A 20,327-nucleotide genomic window follows, 5' to 3' on the forward strand; every position below is an offset into this window, starting at 1 on the left:
TAAGTATTTTTGAAAGTAGCACACTGTATTATTAATTACTGGTTCAAGGAATTATTCTCTCAGCTAAACTGTGACGTTTAGCAGCTAACAGCACTTTAACAGGAACACTTCTAAAAAAAGAAATTTTCTCTTCACAGTTGATCTCTGTTCTTACTGGGTGGAATTTAACATTAGTGCTTGTAATGCTGCTTGCATTTTGGTTACAACTGATGGGAATGTGTTGATACAGTGGACAGAGTCTGAGCATTTATGAACTTGGAAGCTTTAAGAACAGAGTTTGGAGTTGGGGAATCCTCGTTAGAAAGTGGTGACCCTGTTAGGTCGCCAGGGACCTCTACTTGCTAAGGAAAGGTTGAAAGGGGATTAAGAAGCTACCCCTGGGGAATTATATAGGGAAGAAGCCCAAGGCCTTAATTTAACCTTGCTCCTATACAGGACTAACTAGAATTTCGATTCTACTTTGAATTTGCTTCCTAGTCTCTGCAGCATGGCAACCTCAGATTCAAAGACAGAATCTCGATTCTACCAGGGCTACTTCTTCTAGGAGCTTTCTGCCATTCATTTCCTCCTCTCTGAACTTTTATGGCATTCATAGTCTATACCACATGATCTAACACTTAACTGTATACATTCTTACATTTCTTGGAGATTATTTTTTATATTTTAAGCTTGTTTATGACTAGGTTTTAAATTCTTGAAGGCAAAGATCAAATATAAATGTCTTTGGTAGGGCTTATGGTTAAATATTATAGGGCCAGCTAAGAGAGGTCAATACATTTCTAAATGCTTGCAAAAAATATTTGAATGCCACCAGCAATTTAAAAATCAATTTCATACTTTTCACACTAAATATTAATGATCTTCTCCTAAGAAAAAAGTCTCTCCACAAAGCATGTTGTGGAGTCTATTATTTTTCTATTAAATTTAAGAGGTAATGATTTACTATAAAATGCACATTGTAGCAGAACTAACAAACGCTTGAATGAAATCCTAGTGAGATTGCTAATGATAATATTTATTATAATACTAGTATAAATATCAGGTAGATTTATCATTTATATCAGGCACAGAGGATCCCTATATTTTCTTAGTTTGTCCAACTTCCTACTGCTTTACAGTTGATGAAAGTAAAAAGTTTTGTCTGGAGAATTTTATCACCACAAACTTCTGCTTTGCTGATTTGTTCTCACTCTTCAAAAGCCATACATGCTATTCACATTTCTCAATTTTCTAGGTGGAGTGGATTCCTCCTTTGTGCCATTGCAATGTTACTTGTGATATTCCCAATGTTTGCTTTTCCAAAAAAGCTTCCACCTCGACACAAGAAAAAGAAAAAGAAAAAATTCTCTGTTGATGATGTTGGTGATGATGGCGTTATGAAGGAGAAATCAAACAATAGTGAACAAGTGGATAAAAAAGTTTCTTCTATGGGATTTGGAAAGAATGTCAGAGGTAAAGTATATCTCTTGAATAAATACATGCATTGCACTTCAGATCAGTGCTACTCAAAGTGTGGTCTCAGGCCAGTGCTGTCCACCACCTGTTGCAAGTCTGTGACTAAGTACTGAAATTGAAAGTAAGTGTTGAGAAACTTTTAAAGAAATTTGACAGTAATTTTGTGTCTGTTCAATCTAATAATGATTAATACGTTAAGCTTACATTTTGTATGTTTACAAATTTAAAAAAATTATTTACTAGTAATGCATCTTTAATGTATTTTGCAAAAGTATCAGTGCATGATAAACCAGAAACAATAATTACAAAATGCTTCTTCTTCACATATTGCTTGAGAAGCACTGATTTAGGTCCTAAAGATATAGACATTCATTTATGTCATTTTTTATGAGTTGAGATGTCTGATTTTTAAAATACTGCACTGTATCATGAATGGTTTCTGTTAGGTTTGACAGTGTGGCCTGATTCTTACATAAATGTAAAACCTTCCACTGGACAGGGATCTTGTTCAACAGTGGCTCTGTCAAATGCTTGTACGTAGCCCATAGAGAAAGGCAGCCAGGGAAGGGATAGGCCTCCAAACTCAGTGTCAAAACATCCACACAGTTTCAGTGATGTATACTGGCCTATCTTTTCATTTTTATTTCTCTTAAAAGTAATGGCCTTATTAAACTAGATTAGGCAATATCAAACCTCAAAAAATTAAATTAATCTTAGCTAGGCAATCTTTATTCAGTATTCAATATACCTGTTGAGTGACAGTAAGTTATTTTTTATCCAAGAAACATATAATGCTACACACCCATTAGTGTCAGTCTGTTTCCTGAATTTCCTGAATCGATTTGTTTTTTTGAACTTATGAAGCGTAACATTTTCCAAGGGCTTACATCAGCCAAGGTTGTTTTAGGTAACATTTACCTAGGCACATTGACCTCTCACTGACTACACACTCACTAAAGCCAAAGAGGAACCTTTCTGGCCTCGAAGGAAGTTACTAATATAGCATGGAACTGTCCCTGCAGCCTAACAGTAATGGCTAGACTGGGCAATTCTGAAACACTACTTTTTCAAAGCAAGTGAAGTGAAATTTCACTGAAAATCCTTCTTTTCAGGTAAGTTTTAGATTTGTAGCCCCCCAACCCCTTATTTTGTGACAATGTGTACTATTGGAGCTGACAAGTTACTTCAGCACTAGTAACATAAAGAATTCTCTGGATGCTAGTGTGGCCTGAGCTCTTACCATGTGGGCCAGCCCTTCATTTTTCATGGACAAAGTATGGATCATAATAGCAACTGGCAAAGGAGTGTTTTGTTTTGTCTTGTTTTGTTATGACTCAGTTGATAGCAAGGTTGATGTTAAAGAATTTACAACACAGGAATAGGCCTAGAGTCTTAGTTTATAGAGAATAAAAAGTGGACTCAACGAATGAAATGAAGCCATAGGAAAGCTAAAATTGTATATTATATACCTGTGTTTCATATGTTGTAGGGGTAAAGGGCTTGAGTGGGAAAGACGTGCTCTGTTAGATAGTAGAGAAAAGGGAGAGAAGACGGATCTCAAATGCCACAGTGGGTATGAGTGTTGATGGGAACCGAGTTCCTTCGGAGGATTCAGTGTAGAAAGTGCTGGCAGTGCCCCTTCTGTGCTCTGGGACCTTAACCATCTTCATGGTGAGGCCTGCCAGGTGCCAGGACCTGTCTGAAGGTCTGCAGGTTTTTGCTTGAAGGTTTTCTTTGTAGCCTGGGAAAGTGCTTGGCTTCTGTGCAAGGCAGGCTTCAAGTGCATGGGAATTAATACTTTGCCTGCCCCTGCCCCACCCCCCTACAAAGTGCTCTTAACCAGTGACTGATAAACACCCCAGCTCCCTCACCTCAGGGGTGAGACCACTCGGAGGTATGTTTCTGCATCTTTTGTAGGCTGCCCTTCCTCCCCCGGGCATCATGTCCATACTCCCTTACAGCGTTTCCTGTACCCCACCCCTCGTAAATAAACTCTTGAACTTGAATTCTTGACTTAGGACCTGCTTCTGGGGGGAAGCATACTTAGGCATGGTGGTTCACAAGTGATAAAGGACATCATGGAATTTAAAATTGTTTTTCAAAATTGAATTTATACACTATTTTTTTGGATATCTTTTTGTGCTGCCAGGGATTGCTCTTCTCCATCTTTTCTGTGCTCATTTTGATGGTTGAGGGTTTTTTTTAAAGATAGAATAAAAGGAGTCTTTTAACACTGATGGGTACTTGGTTTGTAGAATGTTTCCATTCTGATTTTCTTGTATTTCTGATAAATTCACAAATTTTGCATCCTATGCCTTAACTGTGGGGACGTATTTCACATGTGCAGATAAATCTCCTGGTTGGGACACAGAGCTGGTTCATTTTATTACTTCCACTTGTGCTGGATTCTCTAATTCAAGAGATACTTTCTCCTGTTAGAAAGGAATCATTTTTAAATGAGATTATAAGGTGAAAATGTTTTTTGCTAAAAATGATTCAAGTGATATTGCTGATATTGGAATAATGTTCAATTAGAATATTTAAAATTAATTTATATTTATTTTGCACATATTGATTTCCTTTAGAGTATCTAATACCTGTCACGTATAGGAAATGGCAGTCTAATATTTAATCTGATTTTCAAAAGAACAAATTAAATCTCTGGGAATCAGTTCACTGTTGACACAGTTTATATTACAAAGCTGAAATATTATTTCAGCCTTGAATTAAAAAATGGTTGCTAAGATTTCATTTTGCATTAAATTTGCATTTAATTCCTAAATCCTCTATTCCTTTTTCCTGTTTTCTGGAACAGCACTCTTCCTTGTCTTTATTTTGAGTTTGGAATTTAGATACCAATATCAGCTTCTTCAAAGAAGAGGTAGAAAGATAGCTGTTAGTAATTTATGCTTCCTTAAAAAGAAAATAATTTTAGCCATACAGAATGGTACCCTTTGGGAAATTCTCTTGCAGAGAATACTAGAACTAAATATACTATACTTCCCATTATCTGCTTTCACATTTTAATAATAGACATTGGGAAAATATGACTCAGTATTTCCAGATTTTTATTATAAATTATTCAGGGATGAGACTGCTTTAAAACACCACAAAGGAGAAAGTAGAATTTTTAGTGTGTCTGTATCACCTTTCCATAAAGAGATTAGCATTGATTGCATCAAAATCTAACCAATAAAAATAAACACTTAAAATATTTAAACAGATCAATTTTCCTAAGGCTTGAGGGTCAGCATTTTAAAGTCTTCCAAATTTAACTGGGTATCTTCCTAAATAGAAAATTTTTGGTGGCAGTTATTCATAAGAAAATTTTTATTTTTGTGTCCACTTTTAATCTTTTAAACTTAATTACTCAGGATTAATTAGCATAAAATATAACATTTATCTCTGCTAGACTTTAGTCTGTGTTAGAATGTAATATATTTATAATCCTAATTAAATAAGTAGTTTCTCTAAGGTGATGACTTGATTTAAAGAGGTTGTTGAAAATTATGGGATTTTGATCACTAAAGGATTATGTTGTCATCATTTAATACAATAACTGTTCATTCTGTAGAGGGCACTGTATTCCATGCTGCAGCCAGGGATGAGTGAGCTGTGGTTTGCCCTCAGGAAGCTTATAGTTCACTGAGGGAGACAGGACAAGTACAGATGGAAATATAGTAAAGTCCACAAAGGAGGATAGATACGGTGGTGTGAGGCTCAGGGCCTGTGAGAGTCAGATTTCGTTAAGGGATCAGGAAAGGTTTCATGGAGGCGGTGGGGTTTGTGATGGACTTGGGGAGGCTGGGAGCATTTCTGTAGGTTGAGGTGGGATGATGGGAGCATTCCAGAGCAAAGGCAAAAATATCACAGAGCAAAGGGAAGAATGTCAAACTGTGCAGACATGTTTAAAAATGCTGAACAACTGTGTTGTGGCTGGTGTGTCGGACGTGTGTGGCCAAGGCCTGGGAAATGAGGTTGGCAGGGTAAGGTGAGGTTGTGTGCAGAGAGCTTGAGTTCTAGCCTTTACCTGAGTTCATCCCTAATGGGCAGTGGGGAGGTTCAAGCAGACATCTGGTGGCACTCCATCAGCGGTGGAAGGGAAGAAGGGGACCCGGATAGAAAGATACGGGCAGAGCCCAAGTGAAAGGGGGTGTGGTTTTGACTAGCAGAGGAAAGGACTGTAGCTGCGAAACTGATCTTCCTGCTTCTATTCTTGTCCTCTTTCACTTGCCTTCAACTCTGCAGCCAGAAGGATTCTGTTAAAGTGCCACTCCTCTGCTCAAAGCTTCTGTCATCTCCCATCTCACCCACAGAAAGGTCCCCTCCCTGTATGACCTACCAGGACTACGCTCTAAGCCCTGGATGCCCGTTCTTAAGCCCACAGTGTCTGATTCAGGAGGACTGGGGCTTGCCCTGAAAATTGGCATTTATAACAAGTTCCTAGGTGACACTGATGCTGGTGGTCCCAGGGCCACACTGAGAATCACAGCTCCAGAACACAGTGAGGGAAAGTTTGTTTTCTGTGATGCAATTAGAATGTTTCTGCTAATGATGATTATACAGTTGTTTGTTTTGGTGCAGGGAACTCAGATTTGAAGCTCAGGAAGGATCTCAAATGTACATAATTGTTTTCTCTGGTTTTGATGTTCTGCTCTATTTATGTCTATTTCTACTTTGTTTCATTTCTCTTTCACATTTATTTTGTTATGTGTATGTTTTCTTGAGGTAAGCCAAACCTTTAGATTTAGACTTATTGCTTATGAGGTAAAAGGTAAATGGTAACAGGCCTGGCAGAGAGTTCTAAAAACGAAAGGACTTTCTTTATACTCAGTGTACAGTAACAGTGGGCTTTCTCATCAGAATAGTAGCTGCTTAGAAAGGTATATAAAAATGCTTATCAGTGCTGGATTTAAGCACAGGAGGGTAGTACTCGGCCAGGAAGCACTAATGATGTATTTCGGGCCCTGGTGGCTGCTGTTTCTGTCCACTGTCTGCAGGTCTGTGGCTCAGGAGCTCCACGCGCTTGCCCAGAGGTGATCCTGGTTGCCAGGGTCATCCAGTTCCTTCTGCCTTCATTGGCAGGCAGGGAATGGCGGTGTGCTATGGAGGGGAGGGAGCAACTGGAATGCTTTTGTGCAGTCTTGTGATGGGGAACCTTTGCGGGGGTCATTAGTTTCAAAGAAAATGAGCAGGAAATGGGGGCATTTGGGTCTTATGTTGGTCATGTTATGTACATGGAGCAACTTTGTTTTTGCTTTTACAGAAAGACAAGACTAAAAAATAGTTTATTGGTCCTGGGTAGCAGGCATCAAAAAGTTGTATCTGCCGTATGCCCATGAAATACACAGCATAGTGCAAGACTTACAGGCTCTAAAGGACGTTATTGAGGTTTTCACTACATGGTGAGGATATGTTTCCACCAACATTCTGACGCACCAGAAGGTTTAAAAGTATACAAATAATAAGAAATAAAAGATCAGGGATAAAGGAAAAAATAAATACTTTCTGTAAGTACTTATAAGAGAAGGAAATCAAGGAATTTCATGAAGAATTGTTATAGAAAGTGGTTCTATAATTTGTACCCAAATAATTTTAATTTATGGAGGTGATTGAGTGATGACAGAGAAGGGTTAATGCTATGGAAGAAGAATTTATAACTTACAGTTCCCAAGAGAAGAGGGCATGCCTCACCATGCAGGGACACAGGAGAAGCACAAGGTTTTGGTAGAAAACTAAAGACAGGGGTGAGGGGAAAGGCGAGGCCAGAGACTGTAGTGGGGTTTCCTCAGGAAAGACAAGGCAGGGCAGAGAAAAAAAGGATGGGCTGTTCTGAACAATTCCAGTGGGTTCTGGGCTGTAGAAGTGTTCTCTAGTTGTCTGGTACCTGGTCCAGGGTGACTTAGGGCCCGGGAAATACTGGCTTGGGTATGAGAGTTAGATGTGGAGGTGTTTGGGGCTATAGACTCAGGATTGGTTGGTTTGCATATACAAGATGAGCTCTCAGCTGAGCTCTTGCTAATGTTAAGAACTGCTAGTCCCCAGCCAGGAAGATTTTTAAGATGTTAAGCATTATAAAATACAGAAACTTAAAAAAAAACATGATTAATATGAAAGCTCATGTGTTACAGCCAGAGCATACTCTTACCTGGCCTGACTCCACTATGATTACCCTGTGATGCTCCTTCCATGTTTGCACCACCTTCCTTTTCTCCCTCCCCCCACCTCTAGAGCCTTTCCTAAGCCCCTGAGACCGAGCTTAGGTCCTGCCCATGTGCTTTAAAAGTACCCTGTATTTTGACATATATCATGCTATTTATCATATAACTTATCAATAAAATGCTCAGCCTTTGTATAACAATGACCTCCACTCTGGTGTTTCCATTTTTACTCTTGGTCTCTTTGTGTACACCTATTGTGAATTCTTGTTTGACTTAGTCCATTTAAGCTGCCTTTATCTGCTTGTTTAAGTGACACTTTCCTCAAATTTCACTTTTTTTTTTAAGAAATTGGCATTATCTGAAAGTTTTAGGAAAGGACTACACTGGTTCCTAAACATCATTTCTAATTATTGAGGTAGATGGGTAGCAATATTTATCTTAAGAAAACTCCTATCTTTATTTCTTTTTTTCTTTCACAAATATCCTTATTGAGCAAATACTAGAGAATAAAGAATTCAGGATATGTATGTGGAAAGTTACAGACCCTGCCTTCAAATGGAGGTAGAAAGGAAAATATAATAAAATATGGCTTACAATGGAGGCATGTGCATTCTTAGGAAGAGGAAGAAGGAATTCCTAGTTGGCTGCCTCAGTCAGGGAAGATTTCTATTGGAGGTTGAAATTGATGCACTTTTAAAATTGCAATTTCTTGATTTTTTTAGGAATATAAAAGTAATATATGTTTATCATAGAAGATTTAGAAAGTAAAATTAAAATACAAAGAATAAAATAAAAGTGAATTCTAGCCTCACTCCTGAACATAAATGCTTAAATTTTTTAATAATAAAAAAGTATATATTGAAACTAGATGGATGGGGGGTGTACACCTTTGTGAATGTACTAAATGACACCAAATTATTTAAATAAGATAGTTAATTTTATGTTATATGAATTTCACCTCAATAAATTATCTTTTAAAGGTGTTTGTTTACACCAATAAATTATTTTTTAAAAGGTATTTATTTTGCTTGAATTTAAACATAAGGAAAATAAGTTGAATGGATAAATCTTTTTTTTTTCATAAGAAGAACTATTACGTCCTATTATGTCCAATAATATCTATGTCAGAAAAATTATGAAAAGTATTAACAGGGGTTAGTATGTTTGGTTGGTATTTAGTGTTTAAAATTTATACCTGGGCATAAATATAAGTTTCCAGGTAATGAAATGTACTCAGCAGCTTTATAATAAAACAAACACCCTTCCTTGTCCCATTCCCAGTTTAAATAACAACAAAAAAGTCAAACAAATGAAATTGAAAACTTATGTCTACTTTTAGAAGGGGTTTTTTGAAGAACATCACAGAGAAAAGCTGATGTGGAAGTAAAGAATGTCACCAGGTAAAAGCAAACACAAACACATCATGGGGAAGAATTTTCTTGCAAACATGTGCGCGTGTGCACGCACACACATACACAATCAGAAAATAAATGGAAGGTTAAAAAGTATGCTAAAACCAATTAACGTATAGGTACTATTTTCATAATTATGACTTTGAATCTTGAGGACAATGTCAGATCATGGTATGGATGTTCCAGTAATACCAGTTAATACATAAAAAATATTTAAAGCTTTGTTGCTTAAAGAGGCAATCACTCAGTTATCTGAAACATTCAAGCATACACAATACCTCTGTCCCAGTTAAGCCAGATAAATGCAATATTGCATATTTCCTTCTTCATCTATTGATAGAATTTTAAGTTTTCTTTAATGGAATTTTAACTTGATAAGCTTACCTAAATCCCTTCAGGATTCTTTAGTTTTAAAGAGCCCTACTTTAAAAAGGATCATCTGTTTGGTCCTTCACAGTTTTCTGTGGTTTTGGAAAGCTCACACCATGGGACTACCCTTGATCTTATCACTTAGGCTTTCTTACTCCTAACTCACTCTCCAGGCAGAAACTAGGAATCTTTGGAATAGACTTCATTTTCTCTCAAGTATATGGATGTTGTCTGAGCACAAATGAGTTTTGGGATGTAATAAGGAATGTTAATAAATAAATACATTCCAAGTATATTTTCTGAGTGCCTACTGAATACTGGACATATACCAGGAGCTGGAAATATGCAGATACACCAAGGTCCTGCTTTCCTGGAATGTTTACACTCTCTTGAAAGAAACAGACTGGCAAACACACACAGCTACAGAAGAATTGATGGGTAGTGATATGAACAATGTGCCCTGGGAGCTTACAGGGGGTGAATATCAGGCTGTCTGACAACTTCCTACAGGAGGAGTGTTAGTCCTGAGATTCAAAAGATTAGTTTGACATTTGCTGACATTTCCCCATGAGTCTTCATGGGGAAAACGGTAATAATACAGCATTAAGGAAGACCAGGGCCCGAGAGGGAGCTTACGGGGGCAATCATAGGGCTTTACACTGGAAGGGCAGCAGCCCTGTCTCATGGGGACTTGGAAACAAGGCCAAGTTCATGGTAGCTGGGCCTTCTCTCTTTTTTTGATCAGTCCCACTGTTGGCATATCTTTTTAAAATATATCATTTTGTAAAAAACGTTGGTTTCAGTAGTCCAAGACAACTAAAAGGCATGACATAGGCTCTTTCAGACTGTAAAGGACAGAAGCAAGTTCAATCCACCTGAGATACTGGGGTTCCAGGGTGAGGTTCTAGCTGTTTCCTGGCAGCGCTGAAATCATGCTCATTGCCCACAGTCACCCTGCATACTCAGCTGAAGACTGGGGTTCACTTCTTTCTCCTTACTTGTGTCCTCACTCAGAGCTGCATATTCATCCCCTAACTCACCTCTCTGTCTCAGGTGCCAACACCAAGGGACACAAAGCTAAAGGGCTTGGCCAGTCTGTGTGTGGTGAGGTGCTCCAGGCCTCTCCTGGCCACTGGGCTGCCTTCTGGTAGCACCTTTGAGTCTAACCTGCTTGCCTGGCGTAGTCCGCTCATTTTGGGATGTCAGGTCACATGACAAAACCCCTTCCATTTTGGCATAAAGAGCCCCCGACCCAGGGTCCCTCGGTGTGGAAGGCCCTCACAAACTCCTTTCCACAACGGTATACATTTTTCTCTAAACTAAATGTATTCCCAGAGAGTTCCTCCCTCCGCCCGCTTGAAAAGATGATTGCCACTCTCAGTTTCTGTGACATCAAGGCTCCTGGAAAGCTTTTGTCTTCCAAACAAAGACCTTACTCTAAAAAGATACTTCAGGTTGTAGGCTTATTTTACAAGGAGCATAAAACATTCACACATACTGGAGCTCTTCTGCCAGGTGGTCAAAACATTACCAACACATCAATACCTACTGCTTCATCTCATGCTGCGCGCTCAGAGGCTCTGGAGAACAATGAGCTGTGGTGTCTGCCCTTGCTGACCAAGCCTGTTCCTTATCAGCTACCTCCAGAATCCAGGCACATCATGCATCTCAGAGTTTCTGAAACTTTGACCGGAGCTTTGCAAGATCAAGGGGAGGGACCACATCAAATGTATTGTGGCAGAGCCCTCTTAGTGATTGGAGTGCAATTTGACACCTGCTCCAGGTGCACATGCTGTCTGGACGGGTCCCTTACGCTGTTATTGATGTGCATGCAGGAACAAGCCAGAGATCTGCCAGTGACAGGGCACTTATTTTGAAGGTGATTGCTGAGTAGGGTCTACCTATATTACATTCTTTTGAACTTTGGTGCTTTTCATTGAATTTTATTCCTACTCTACCACTGTTTAAAGCATTTCTGATTTTAGTGTCATCTTGCCCTTATAATTGAATTTGTAAGATTTCTAAACATTAAATGATCAAAAAGTGATAATCACTCCATTGTTTCATCTCTCCTTCATCATGCTTTTAATTGCATCTTTGATTTACAATGACACAGTTACAAATGCCACCGAGAAACTTAATCTAAAATACATTCTGTAGCATAAAGATTAGGTATTTGGTTGCAAATTAATGGATTTAGCAGTTTCTTTGCTAATTTAGCTTTAAAACTTTGTATTTTTGAAATAATTTTGAATTACCATAAGAGCCACAGAAACAGCACAAAGAGTTCCTGTGTACCCTGCACACCGATTCCCCAATTGTTAATGTTTCTGACCCATCTGAGAAGCTGCTGACACGATGCTCTGTAGTCTTCATGTTTCCTAAGTATAAGGACGCACCCCTATATCACCTCAGGGCAGCCATCAAAACCAGGAAATTAACATTGATCCAGTGCTGTCATCTAGACCACAGCCCCATTCAAATTTTGCTGAACATCCCAACAATGCCCTTTATGTCCAAAATCCAATTCACAGATCACATGTTTTATTTAGTTGTGGTGTCTTTTAGTCTCCTTCAATCTGGACCAGTTCCTCACCTTTCCTTATCTTTTATGACCTTGATCTTTTCAAAAAGTGTAAGCCAGTAACTTTTTGGAATGTCCCTCAATTTGGGTTTGATGATATTGCCTCTTGATTTATGCACTCCTGTAAGCATATCACTGAAATGATGCCTCATAACAAGCCACATAATGCTAATTTGCCCTGTTATTGCTTAGGTGAACTTTTATATCTTGGGTAATATTGTATCTGCCAGGTTTCTCTACTCTAAAGGTAATACATATATTGCAGTTATAAATCTAATATATAAGTACTTTGTGGGAAAATGTGTTGAAGGTATTTAAACAAAGTCAATTCTATTATTTTGGGTATTTGTGTTCTGTAAAGTCACCGTGAGCACCAAGTCAGTGAATCCTGAAGCACTGCTCTAGGGGAAGTGCAGGGGTGGAGTCCTGTCACCAGTCAGTCAGCACACAACCTTGTTTTTCTGTTCAAAGACACCTTATTTAATATATACTGTTGATACGTTAACATCAAACTCATGGCCAACAGCATTGTCACTTACGACTGAAGGATGCTCATCTAACACACGTATTTTTCCCAGAAGGCACATCACAGCCCCTTTACACTTAAGAACCCTATATGGCACTTGAGCGCTATGCTTGGGGAGGGAGGGTGTATTTTAAACAAATCACCAAAAGCACAAAAATGTGACAGTACATTGTGAAAAGAACACTCATTTACTGTACGAGGGCTGAAACAAGAAGACAGAGCAATGCCTTGTGTACCCTCAGCCAAGAGTATGTGCATCCCGCAGCTGAAACTGCTTCCCACTCTGCAAATGTCCTTAAATGACTGCCTACTGGGAGTATTGATTTTGGGCTTGCAAATAAATTTTTGTGAGGGGGCGAATTTGGAAATACCGAATCTGTGAAAAATGAGGTTTGACTGTGTCTTGTTCCTGTTAAACTTTCACTTACCACTTTTAGCATCCCTTGAACTTAAATTGTTTCAGATTCTGGCTACTGAAAATTCTTTAAATTGTCTCCTGTGTCCTTCTGACATGTCCCCATCATCATCTGAGCACTTCTGTACTTTCTTGTTTCATAAGATTTTCCAGGCTCATCTTGTATTTTTTCTCCCCCAACCCTGAAGTTAGACATTTCTCCAAGGAGCTCTGGTTCCTTTAAGTGGAAAGTGGCATTTAAAAGCCAAGAACTGGGTGCTAGGTGGTCTCACTGCTAGCAGGGTGTTGTTATTTCTAAGCCCTGTTAGTAGAGAAACTTACTGTGCGTGCATGTACATACATGTACACACACACATCTGCCTGACATCTAGCTAAACCATGAATTCATACCATTACTTCCAGTTATAGTCTGATATCTAACTGAACTCTTTCCATATCTGTAACTCCCTTCTCTGGTAGTTTGAAAACTGACTCCCATTAGTCTCAATGTGTTTCCATATTTACCCAGTCCTTTTCTACATAAACAAATTCCCAGCCCCACCTGGCACAGACTCAACTCTGGATACCTCTGCCCCACCCCTGCACTGTATGTAGCTTGAAAGTTTAGCCCCAATTAAAGGGAAGGAGAAAGGTGGAAGAAAGAAGGAAACAAACTTAACACTATTGAAAAGTCTGACCTTCTCCTAAATTCTTCTTGCTATAACCATAGGCCTTTTTTTAAATGAAAGAGAAGAGAGAAAACATGCATATTTTTAGTTAGCTTTGAAATTAGAAGGCTATTTTATCATACCAAATGGGTATCAAAGAAAACCCAGTTTTATATAACTAGTATCTTTTAAAATATTCGTGTGTTACATATGTTATCTTGGATTAAAAAATTTTTTTAAATATATTTCCCAGATGTTTTAGATTCAGCACATTGGCTTTTAGTATACAAGATACACTTAATTTGAATGTTGATTGGAAATCTAAATTTTCTTATTTTAAAATTTGAGATATGATACTTTGATTTGCAGTGTTAACAAGAGAATATTAGCTAATTTGATGAAATACCTTGATTATGTTTTTTTCTGGTGTGTTTATCCATGTTAAAATATAAAGTACCCATCTCAATAATTCTTTTAAAAGGTTCACTTAAGCTTTAAACAATTAAGATACAGAATACTAAAATTCATTTACATTTAAAAACGATAATGGTGAATAGTTTTGACATCCGAAGTTTTAAATTCTGGTGAATAGCTATGAATTATAGCTTTAATAACAGTTGTTGCTTAATTTTTAAGAAATGATTTCATTATGTTTTGGCATAAGAATAACTTACTAATAACTGAGATGACTATACATGTCAAAAATAATGCATCTTTTCCATGAAGATATATAAAGTCACATAAATGAGTAAATTCATGTTATGAACATGCAAAAAAATACAAAAGTATATATATAAGAATCTCCTTTTGTTTCTCTTTCCCAGTCTTACTCCCATTTACAGAATTTCTTGGTGTTACATATACTGAGTATATATTTGACTATATATAAATACACTGCTTTGTTTGATTTTTACTTATTTTATATATATATGTGTATGTGTATTGTATGTGTGTGTGTGTATATATATATATTTACACATATGTATATTTCTGCCACACCTTGCTTTATTCATTAATAAAAATATTTCTTGGAGTTCCTGTTATGCCAGTACATAGAGGCTTATCTCCTTTTTAACTACTGCATAATATTTCATCAAATGGCTATGCCATGATTTATTTACATTTCCAACTGAGGCACATTTGGTTTTTTCCCCTAAATTTTTGCTGTTACAAACAATGCTATAATGAAAATACTGTGCATACATCTTAAAGAATATATATGGTGAGTTTTGTGAACTAAATGCATAAACTTGAGGATGAGTCTTTTCTCTTTTCCTTGAGAGGCAGCTGGACAGAGCTGAGCCACCACTGCTGGGCTCTCCCGCTTTGAAGATCATTACTTTTTGTTCTCCAATCCGAACGCCCTGGAAGTTTCTGACCTGGTGGCCCTATCCCTTAGGCCCTTTATTTGTATTATATCCTATTTCATAATGAGGCTGAAAGATCAGGTGTCTTATCTCAGGTACCAGTTCGTCTGCTGTGGGTGTCTGCAATGCCTGACTGGGGAGATAACAATTCAGAAGTACATTTTCCCAGGGAAGTGCTAGTTGGGTCGAGCGGAAACTAATTAAGGATTGCACTGCAGGTATTATACACATTTAGTGACTTTGGGGTCTTAATAAGGAACAATATTGTTTTAACCCCAAAAATGCAAATAACTTATTTTAAGCGATTTTTGAAATAGGAGTTATTGGTTGGGTATTTCTCGTAAGGATATCTGTGTATAGATATGTTTTCAGATACTTTATTAAATTGCCTTATCTTAGTTGAAAAATTTTAAAAATATCTATTTGATAAAGAGGGTCATTTCTAATCAGTCATCAGGTTTTTCTATTTTTATTCTCTATTCGATATTCTCAAATATTGCTGAATGGCTATTTCCAGTTCATTTCAAAAACAATTCAATTTTCTTTTCCATCCCTTGTTTATAACATTCATTTGTCATTTTTGTCATTTTGTAGACCTACCAAGAGCAGCTGTCAGGATCTTAAGCAACATGACATTCCTTTTTGTGAGTTTGTCATACACAGCTGAGAGTGCCATTGTAACTGCTTTCATTACCTTCATTCCCAAGTTCATCGAGTCACAGTTTGATATTCCAGCTTCCAATGCCAGCATCTACACTGGTAAGGCACTGCCGTGAGAGCTCCTTGAAAACATGATCATTTTTGACCACTAAACTAAAATGCAGTGAATGAAAAGAAAGCTCATTCTAACATCCAAGTGTGAATTCAGTTCATTAACAGTGACTTTCCCGCCCCTACCAGATTTTAGGAGGAGGAAGTCTTTGAATGTTTTCTCTGATTCACATTGTATTACTGTGTGACATTTTTACCAACTGTGTTTTGAAAAGGGAGAACTTTGCATGTGGATGTTTTTATGGGTCACTGTTAAAAAGAATGAAATAGGCAGTGGCATTCAGATTTAAATCTGAGTAAATCTTTTTATGGGTTGGCATGAATCTTGAAGTGTTAAATTTTTAAAAATTGAAAATCTAAAATATAGATCAGTTCCATGATATCAGGACTTCCCTTTCATAAATGTGAACAGACTTCAATCACTGGAGATGCTTGAAATTAGAAAAAAAATCTATGAATTTTATTTGAGAAGATATTTTATGTCTGGGAAAACTCATTTTTAGGAGACTTTGATCATGGACTCGTAACTTAGTGCTCAATATTTTTGCATAGTCAGTTGGGTGCTCAGAAGTGTGGGAACATTAATTCTGTTATTGGGAGAATTTTCAGAGTATTATATCATAAATATTCTGTATATTTTCTTAGTGGTTTCAGAGATAGTTAAATGACTATATCTGCCCATGGCTTAATTTATTAATAAAGTCTATTTAAATGGTTAAGTGGAGAATTACAATAACTTTTCTGATGCCTTTGGCTCCCGCTTTGCCCTCCATGTCTATATTCAAACCTGGCAAGCTTGAATTATCTGAAAATTAGCAGGCAAAATTATATATATTATTGTGGAAAGAGAAGTTGACTTGGAGTGTTTGGGTAATCACTTTGTTCTCTGTTTCACTTTGCATGTAAAAAGACATTACATATTGGGTTGTGTATACTCTATAAAATCTCTGTGGGCCATTGTAATTGTCACCAAAACATATGTTTTTCTCTCTTTGATATTCAAAAATGTATGTTGTCCTTATATAATGGTAAAAGTTACAGAATACAGTTTGGTTGTCAGAAAATCTGAATGTTCTGTTCTTAGCTTAATTCTTACACTAATCCTTTGTTAAGCAACAATTTTTGGGCAGGGAAATTAAGAGCTGTGATTGGATCTGAAGCCACATAACTTAAATGTAGAGTAGTCTCAAGCATTTCCCAAACTAAGTTTTTCAGTACTAAAAAGGAGTTACTGGAAGGAAGATTCATAGTCAAATAAATTTGGGACTATAATGATAAAGTATTATAGGTTTTTTTGCTGGAGGACTTCTCATAACCCTTAATATGCCAGTGTTCATTCTGCAACTCACGGAGGAAGGTTCAGAGAACAGTCTTTCCAAATGTGTTTGACCATGAAATCTGACTTTTTAAAAGGCATCTTTCTCATGAAGAGTGTTCCTCAGGGCTCACATTGGGAAACACTGCTTGTCCATCCCATACATCCCTATTTCAGGAGGACCTGGGAACAGAGCTGTCTGGATCATTCCATTTCCTTCCAGGTGCCCCTTTTTGGCCCCTAGGGTTATCAGAGCAGCAGTACAATGCTAAGCTAGGTAGGAGTTGATGCATATTGAATGCATATGGACCATCTCTTGATTACTGGTAAAGGCAGAGGCTAGGTAGGAAACTCCTTGTAGAAAAATAGAGAAAAGGGTTTAGCTGGACCTGGGATATTTGGCTGCAGCGTCTATAGTGGTATGGTCTAGGCTCTGAATGTGGGCCCCTTGGCTAGGCGGATGCAGGACTGAATAAAGCTAGCTCACAGCATTTGTTCATCCTGGGATTAAAGAAGAAATATCACACCGTGTCAATTCCATTTTGATTTTATCAGCAGGTTTTTTTCCCCATGATTATCAGTGCATTTTATACAATGCTTGATGACTCTTGTGTTCTGATGAAAGGTTTTGTATTCCCAGATCACGTACTTTTTCCTTCCTTTCTAGATGGCTAACAAATAATAATAGCAAGAGATATTTGGACTGATTAAGAGTAGAGGGTGGTCTGTCATACTACAGTGAAATTAAACAAAGTAGATAATTCTTTTTAAAACTCACCTTGACTTTTTTCATTTATATCAGTTGATCTATATATTTACTCTTGAATTATATATTTTGAGGACTTACTTAATTTAATCTTTTGTTCTCTAAATCCCTTTCTATATATTTGGTGACATAGAGAATGAAGAAATATATCTAAGTGAGAATTTTAAAATAGTTTAAATTTCTCATCTGGCAAAGTTTTTGTGTCAAAGTCCCTTTTTCATTAAAAAAAATTATTTGGATAAATATCTTGACCCTCCACAGAGTTCACTTGTGTTGTGTTATTTGGTAGAGATGAAGCACTTTTCATGTTTCATGTTTCAAAAGGCCTTTGCTCACTGTCACTGTCCTGTAGTCACTGAACACCAGCTGTGTGCATGGCCCTGTGCCTTGTGTGTGGGGGATGAATATAAAGACTCAGGTAGGACTTTAAGTGGCTTACAGATCTAAAGGAGAGAAAACTTATGAAATAAGTTTAGAAAAAGTTGTTTAAGTAAATTAATAGATGACTTGGGTTGTGGTGATGGAGGGCTGGCGGGGTAGTGTGTCTGATTTGCATTTCATGGAGGAAATGGCTTTTAACCAAGCTTTTAAGGAATAGTAGAATTCAACCATTTGGAGAATTCTTTGTAGGAAGGGCATTTAATCCCTGTGGAGGACCAGCTTGAGCAATGGCAAAGAGCAGGGAAGCAGGCTTGTTTCGGAAAAAAAAGGCAGCTAATTTCCTAGGACAGAAATAGAGAGGGCTCTAAAGGTGGGAGGTGGGGGGTGTGGAGAGATGAATGTTTTCTGGTATTGAGGGTGAGAAATCTGCTCAAGGAATCTCAGCACTGCTGGGCTCATTTTGTGATCACACAGGGAACACCTGTGCTCTGCAGGGAGGTGGTGGCAGCAGGGTCTGATGAGCCCGTCTTTGAGACACCTGGTCAGCCACCCTTCATCCCTGGTGTTTGTGAACATAGTGGATCTGTATTCATGCTACTCTCTTCCCATGTGTAGTCTTTCTGCTAACCCATTTAGGGTCACATTTGTGGATGGACACTAAATATTGTGGAGTTGGTATTTTGAAAAAGCCTGAAATGAATGCAAGGGTCCTGAAGGAGGGGTTAGGCAGAGCGGCCTTGAATCCAGCCACCGCTAAGTGCTCACTGGCTGTGAGACCTTGGCCAAGCCACTGAACTCCCTGAACTTCTGCTAAAACTGAAGTTTGTCTGTATAGTGAAGATGATGCCTACCCCCCTCACTGCCCCCCTACCTACCCTCTATGCACCAGTGTTGTGAGGATCAAATGAAGTAGTGAATAGTAATTTGTCCTGGATTTTACCAAACTTCAAATAGTTACAACAACACAGATCAGAAAATATAACTTAATCATATATTATAGGAAAGAAAGTTATGATTTGTGACAATGATGATGATGATAATGACGATGATGGTTGCAGCTTTCATTTGAAGTCTTGCATCTCGAACAGGTCTGAGAGTGAAAGTTTGAGTGTTTTTGGAGTAGAAACACTCTTCAATCATTTGTCTATGGATAACATCATTTAATTCAGTATTATTGATTATGCCTATTTTCCAGGTGAGGAAACAAAGGTCTAAAGATGTTTAAATAGCTTCCTGAAAGATATGCAAACAATAAGCAAAAGCCAGGAGGCTAGGGTCTTGTACTCCTTGGAGTACAGAAATATCCACGGGTGATTTTTATTGAACTATTGTAATAGGCATATGCTACTGTTACCATTTACAGTCAGGTTTTTTTTTTTTTTTTTTTTTTACTGTTCCTAGAAAAACAGTATTCTAAGATTCAATTCCCATGTACGCTACAGTCCTCACCGTGAGTGCCAGATGGCAACACTCGTCTTCAGAGCATTGTGGTCAGCATCCCTTTTGCTTTCCTGGGATCCTGCTCTTTGGCGCACAGAATTTCAGCGCTGGACTCTCATTTGTCTTTCGAAGAGAAATAACTTTGCAAAACTCTATTTTGTTTTTCACTGGAGAATAATCAAGATTCTTATTTCTTTGGTAAGGGGACTAGGTTGGAGTGTGATTTTTTTATTTTTAAGTTGCTGTTATTTCTATTGCTCTCTAACTAAATACTTAACCATCTATGTTCAGCTACTGATTTGAGATTTTGTGATGAGGTTCAGAGCAGTAGCACTAAACTCAAATTACACCCATTGGAAGTCACTCCATCTTGAGATGCAAGAGAAGCATGAACAGACTAGACTGATTGTTAACATTCTGCGGAGGGCATTAACAGCTTTTATGTACCAGGTCTTTAATTTTATAAGAATAGTTAATGAAATCCAGTTTTACTTATTTAATAAGTATATACATAGATCTTCTAACATTAAAATTAAACTTTAAGTGCAAATTGACTATATCAGGTATAGCTGTATTTAGCATCTTACCCATTCCCAAGGTCAGGCAATGACATTTGACTCCACATGTGCCCTCAAACACAGTGAGCTCTGGGAGAGAAGAAGGTCCTTTCAGAGTAACATCTTGCAGCAACTGCTGGACTCTTCCTACTTCTCTACTT

General features: G+C 37.7%; 1 protein-coding gene across 8 annotated transcripts in view; it reads left to right on the forward strand.

Moving 5' to 3' along the window:
* SLCO5A1 (solute carrier organic anion transporter family member 5A1) overlaps positions 1 to 20,327 on the forward strand; it is a 167,660-nt gene that overhangs the window by 93,440 nt on the left and 53,893 nt on the right. For 7 of the 8 annotated variants that reach the window (XR_005024922.2, XR_005024923.2, XM_057497996.1 and 4 more), the window contains 2 exons: positions 1,235 to 1,452; positions 15,531 to 15,695. Coding sequence is in view for 6 of the 8 variants with exons in the window: in XM_057497996.1 (XP_057353979.1) it covers positions 1,235 to 1,452; positions 15,531 to 15,695 (383 nt within the window). In the remaining 2 variants the exon portion in view is untranslated. The remainder of the gene's footprint in view (positions 1 to 1,234; positions 1,453 to 15,530; positions 15,696 to 20,327) is intronic. The other variant, XM_036886276.2, reaches the window with a different exon arrangement.

Source organism: Manis pentadactyla, chromosome 3, assembly GCF_030020395.1.
Source record: "Manis pentadactyla isolate mManPen7 chromosome 3, mManPen7.hap1, whole genome shotgun sequence".
Taxonomy (NCBI): domain Eukaryota; kingdom Metazoa; phylum Chordata; class Mammalia; order Pholidota; family Manidae; genus Manis; species Manis pentadactyla.